Consider the following 5937-nt stretch of genomic DNA (forward strand, 5'->3'; position numbering starts at 1 on the left):
CTGGGGTGAAAACGGCTAACATGTAGTGACAAACATACAATAGACACGTTTAGCCAATGCTAAGCACACAAAGTCCGTTTTCACACTAGAGACGGACAAATCGTTTAGACGGACAAATCGTCTTAGTGTGAAAACGGGACGGACACGATTTTGAACGTACAACTCGTCGGAATTTGTCTGTCGATTTTGCCGTCCAAGAAGACGATTTTTCGAGGGCGACTTGGTCGTCTAGACGGAAGAGCCGTCCAAAAACCGCCTTAAATTCACACAAGACGAAAAAATCGTCAGATGACTTGTCCGTCTAGATGATTTGTCCGTCTTCTAGTGTGAAAACGGTCAATAGTGAGTATGATATTGTATTTGCCAATTGGGTTCGCCGGTTTTCCTCCCTCCACAAAAATCAACACTTCTAAATTCCAATTCGATCGGGAATCCAAGGGCCACAGGTTTGTCAGTCTCAAGACTGTTACGTGCTACCCTCGTAAAATAAAGTCGTTTTTTTTTTTTTTTTTAAATGAACACGTCACTCTGTGGTGTGCTCGGGAAGCTCTATGTCCAGCGGTTCCGGCGTAGAATGAGCCACAGGTGCAGAGGAACCAGTGCAGCACAACATTCCTTTCATCTTTTCCCTGAATTGTTGGTTCAACAGGGCGTATACAAACGGGTTGACAGCAGAGTTGAACAAGATCATCACGTCAGCAATGGCAAGAAGGGTGGCGCCAACGTCTTCGGGTATAAAGTACGATGAGACGTAGACAAGATTGCCCGTGCCGCAGCAGATTCCAAATATGGCAGTGACAGCGACGACCATCAAGGTGACACGCTTTCGCATCCTCATCACACGCTGACATTGTTATTGAAATAAACATTGTTAGGAATGAACGTTAAAATGGCGTTTTTAAGGCTTCTTTAAGATTAAAAATTCATAAAAAAGTAATGGAGCAAGAAAAGAAAAATCTGAGACAACGTTTTTTAGACCAATATATGTAGATCAAATTCCACATAAAAGTTTAGGTTCTCACGTAAATGTGTTCTCAAATAAACCTAACGTTGCGCAACATCATCATTGCAAACAAAATGCTGACGTTGCATATTATGGTCTATATGATGCAAAAAAATCCACAATTGAATCTTTATTCAATAAGCTTTCAGAAAATATATACTTTATTGGGGTTACCATTGATGGTTTGCATACAATTTGACTTGGAACCAAAACGCCAATTTTCCTTCCGTGATACCTTAATTTTGTTGAAAGCGATTTTGTGGTGTTGTTTTTCAAAGTGGCTTATTTTCAGACGGAAATGTGTGTCTCAAAAGTAGGCTGATCGTATATACATATAGTTACAAAGATTTTGTGCATGAAGTGCATAGCCGCCAAATAAACATGAAACTTTCCTAAGCATAAGCACCACAAGGTAAACAGCAGGAAGCCAACACTTAGATATACTTACTTTATGTTGCTGGGTTACTAGGCCGTTGCCATTGCGTTTGAACCACAAAGCGTACACGACTCTGGAATACAGCCCAATCATCAGTTTCAATAGAAGGAATGTTCCGACAAGCCACGCTAAGATATAAGCCTTCGCCATCCAACCTTCTGGCCAGAGTTCCACGCAGGTGTTGCCGCTCTTCGTCTTCACAACCTCATCTACAACAGGAGCCCATCAACTGGAGCCTCCATACGTACTGTACCCTTGAGTCAACCCTTTCCCGTATATTTTTATTTTTAGAAACACATTTCCCGCGAAATCATTGCTCCTGCGGTCAGACCACATGCAGCGCAGCTAGGGCGACGATGTAAAAAAAAAAAATGGCGGTCAATGTCGTACGTACATTTCCTGTCCGTTTTCCTTTATAATTTTATCTACTTTCCTGATTTTACAGCCGAGAGAGCCTGGTTTACTCGTGAATGAATAACGGTTAAAAGTTAATTAATAAACCACTTTTTTGTCCTTGAAACTGAAGTCAGTTTAGTCATGGCGTTGATCGGGGGTTGATCGGAAATGTGTTTTTGCTTCAGTTGCTTGTTTGAATCGTTCCGATTTCTGGTTTGCACGGACTTATTACATGCAGTGTTAGACGTAGACAGTACTGTGAGATTTGACGCTGGATTTGTAAGATCTATTCCCGAACGAAAGCAGAAATAATTTAATATGGCCGAGCTGTAGCGAACGCGTGTTCTTTGATACGGCGACAAACACTATAAACGTGATGCTTCGATGCAAATCTTGACTATCCGTATGCTCCAAGATCCAGCTAATATAAGATCATCATGCTTCGAATAAAACCTCAGGAAAATGATATGTGTTTGTGTCTTCTAAAGTCCAGCAACTGGAATTATGGCAGAGATCGTTGAGTCGCTGTTGCAGAGGTGAGATATTGCGCATCTTACAATTTTAAAATTATACGCGTACAGGCCAACGGCCTGAATGTTACGTCTTTCTTCGGTTAGAGACCGTGCGATCCGCTTATTTCAATCCCCGTACATTTCATTTCTTTCGCTTTGTATGTTTCCAAAGAGAACTCTTGTACTATCTAAAGCCGAACGGGTCGTTTAGCCGGAACGGCTGTTTAGATTCTAATGTTTGTCTAGTGCCTTCGCCACGAAGGACCAAACCTGTCAACCCTAAGCGTTCACAAGCTAGCGCTTGTCTGAATTATTGTCACTCAGAGTTTTGAATGCCTTGTAGAATTTGATTTGCAATGTGTTGGTACAGGCCAAAGTGCGTACCTTGTTTATAAATTTATACCATTGTTACGTTCGTTTGGTGTGAATGTTTACAACCCAGTAAAATTTATTGTTCGCAACAACGATTAGAATTAGAATCGATCAAGCTTTTATCAAGCTGCCTTCTTATCAGAAGAATTACACGGCAAATAATATTGACCGATCTGTTACGCCTACCCATCATCTTTTCAAAATATATTCGTAATTTCGCAGTTGCGAGATCGGTCTCGGCGCCTTTCGATTCGAATAATTGCTCTTACTTTTTTTGACAGACCTGTACAAAATTCCGCAGTTTTTTTTAGTCATAGCATTACTTGATGTCATCCTTTGAAGAAATACTGAATTCAGACGACGAAAAGGAACATCATTCTGCAGTCTTCCGTTCTTTAATATTTCGCCATTGTTTTAGATATCACAGCTTGCGTAGCCACAGCGGAATGCAACAAATGATTGACAGAGGCGCGAAATCTCCCGCGAGAGACCCCGGGAGATTAGTTCTAAAAATAAATTAATACGGGAAAGGGTTGACTCCAAGGGTTAGTATGGGAGATGAAGGCTCCAGTTCATGGGCTCCTGTCTACAAGCAATATCGGCAGATCGATTATTAAGGCGAAGCCCCAAGTAGCAGGAATAATCACCTAAAATTGTAAAGTATGAATCTTGTTATATTGATAAACCTACCATATGTGGCAATCGTTATAGGTTTAAGTTATTGAATGGGGTTAAATAGTGTTAGAAATGAGCCGACCTTAGTTGAATTAACTCTTGTTCAGGTCGATTGTGTTTAAATCACAATCACGCATGGTTGCTAGGCTATTGACTTTAATAACGTACATGTAATCGACAAGGGAAATGTCCGCGTTAGGGACGAGTCATAAATCCGAGGGGGGGGGGGGGGGGACTTTTTTTAAGTTCTGATTTTCCGTGGCCCACCCCCGAATTATTTGAAAAAATTGGGGCGGGCGGCCCACCCCTGAAATGGCACAGGAATTGAATTATAATGATACTGAGGGTGCGTTTCTTTGGGAAAATCCAAAGTTGGATCATTGATCTCAGATCACACGGATACTTTACTCCCAAAGAAACGAAGAATCCGAAAACGGATTTTTTGCCATGACAACCCCGTAAACACATTTCGCACAGAACATAAAATATCAGCACAAATTTACTTTTCGTCGAATGTATCCTAGCTAAAATAATTTAAGCATACAAAATCTTTTACAAAAACCACCCGTCGAAGTAGGTCTTCTTTAGCGTTAAGCACAATGTGGCGAGAAAGCATCTGAAAGCGAAGAATGATTGCGAAATTATCAGTACAAATTTAACTCGTGACAATTTCAAAAGGATACAGCTTCCGTAGGCACACAGTGGCTGTTCTAGAAAACCTGTATCCCGTTTAAAATGATACTACATACCTATCTGAAGCTACCGTTTCCTTTTATCGTGAAATATTTTTGTATTTTGATCGAAATAACCGCCTAAAACTTACCGTATGGCAGTGTTTACAAAGAGCGAACCTGTATTTTCACAGCAAAGACCGCTGGGCCAAGGTACTTTTTTCGAATCCTTTCCCAAAGAAACGCACGGATCATGAATCCTAAAAATCCGGATTCAGATATGATCTGAGTATCCACTCGAAGTGTGGATTCTTCAGATCATTGATCCAAGATTAATCCATTTTCGGATATAGGTAAAGAAACGCAAAATCCGTTTTTGGATCAAGAATCCGGATTTGGATTTTTCCCAAAGAAACGCACCCTGAGTGTGTACATTGCCTGGTGTTAATTTGGTGAGCATAGCATAAGTAGTCTGAAAATTACAGAGGACTTTCCTGGTTCCAAGTACAAAAAAGCCCGGTCTGAATAAGGTTAGACAGCAATTCAACCTTGTCATCCAAACTCACCTTTAGTTTTCGATTTATGAAGTTAAATTTGCTGCCATGAGGATTGATCACTGCATTATATCGTTCAATGGTAATTAAAACCAGAGTAACAACTGAGAAACCTGATCCAGCAAACGAGATGAATCCACCTGTCACGAGTTTGCATAAGATCGTACCAATCACCCCGTCTGGATGGTGAGCGAAAGGGAGTTGGTAGTAAACTCTGGGGATGATAAACACCGCGTAAATGATATCCGCTAAAGCCAGGTTCATAAGGAGATAATTAATAGGAGTCCTACGGAATTGAAAAGCAATTGATATCTATGATATCTATGGCAGATAAAGGAAGACGCACGGTCATATGCAAAAAGTCTTCCGGATCCATATTGGAATGATCGATAGCAATTTAAATTTACAACTCGGCTATCTAAAATAATCTAGCGGGATACAACTAAATTGGATTAATTGGATGATGATGATGATAATTGTAATAATTAACAATTATCCTGCGAAATCGCGCGTAAAATCGCCTGATACTTATCCGACGAGGCCGTAGGCCGAGTTGGCTAAAATCAGACGATATTCCGCAAGATTGAGCAGGATTATTGTTTTATTGTTTAACAAATGGTCAACGAAACACATTTTGCAGACAGAAAACTGTAATTATGCAGCGATTTACAAGTTTTCGGACGAATCTTCGCAACCTACGTATATCGCAGGATATCTGTTATGTACGGATGACAGATAACGTTCACATTTTGACCATAAAAATTTGGGCAGCGCGCGTATGTGTTGAATAATAACCTGCCATAAACTATAAATGCTGCGAGCAACACTTAACAAATATTGAGCGAGTGCAATTTTTGTCTTTGCAAAAAAGGTAGGAATCATTATCGGCGTCTAGCTTAAAAACCCACTGTTAACTATTTTAGCCTCGACATACCTCATATCTCGATTTCTCTTTATGATCGCACAAACAAGTGAGTTCCCCACGATATCTACAACGGCGAGTATGGAAAGTACCGTCGTTATGGCAACACCAGCTGATTCAGACATGATCGAAGACCGTCAATGTTAGTTTCGTGACCTGGAGAAAAAAACAAAATGCGCGTGATTGTAACAATTGATAAATGCTAATGACAAGATAAAAACAGATAACGGCTAAATGCGTACAAGACGGAAAAAAATGTTTTCAAAGAGACGCACAATTCAAATACACACGTCTCAGACAGGCATGCGTTCCGGACAAAGATCCAATAGAGAGGTTAAGCATGACGGTAACGCCAGACGGCAAACGGCAAAGACAACTTCTGACTTTGAGTTATTT

At 40.5% G+C, this 5937-nt stretch overlaps 1 protein-coding gene across 1 annotated transcript; it reads right to left on the reverse strand.

Annotated features, from left to right (window-relative positions):
* Positions 1-523: 523 nt before the first annotated feature.
* Positions 524-1648, reverse strand: LOC144632205 (pyroglutamylated RF-amide peptide receptor-like). The gene is made up of 2 exons (XM_078490800.1): positions 1452-1648; positions 524-844 (listed from the first exon to the last, which is right to left on the reverse strand). The coding sequence occupies exons 1-2, from the start codon at positions 1587-1589 to the stop codon at positions 524-526; spliced, it is 459 nt and encodes a 152-aa protein (XP_078346926.1). The 5' UTR covers positions 1590-1648.
* Between the last annotated feature and the right edge of the window lie 4289 nt (positions 1649-5937).

This window comes from Oculina patagonica, chromosome 12 (genome assembly GCF_052425735.1).
Source record: "Oculina patagonica isolate OP01 chromosome 12, crgOcupat, whole genome shotgun sequence".
Taxonomy (NCBI): domain Eukaryota; kingdom Metazoa; phylum Cnidaria; class Anthozoa; order Scleractinia; family Oculinidae; genus Oculina; species Oculina patagonica.

What these genes read in the sequence shown, in the direction of transcription:
- LOC144632205 (XM_078490800.1), bottom strand. Translation starts at nt 1,589, where the DNA reads ATGGCGAAGGCTTATATCTTAGCGTGGCTTGTCGGAACATTCCTTCTA. An exon ending in TAGTAACCCAGCAACATAAA is followed by an intron (nt 845 to 1,451) that starts GTAAGTATATCT and finishes TAACAATGTCAG; the next exon opens with CGTGTGATGAGGATGCGAAA.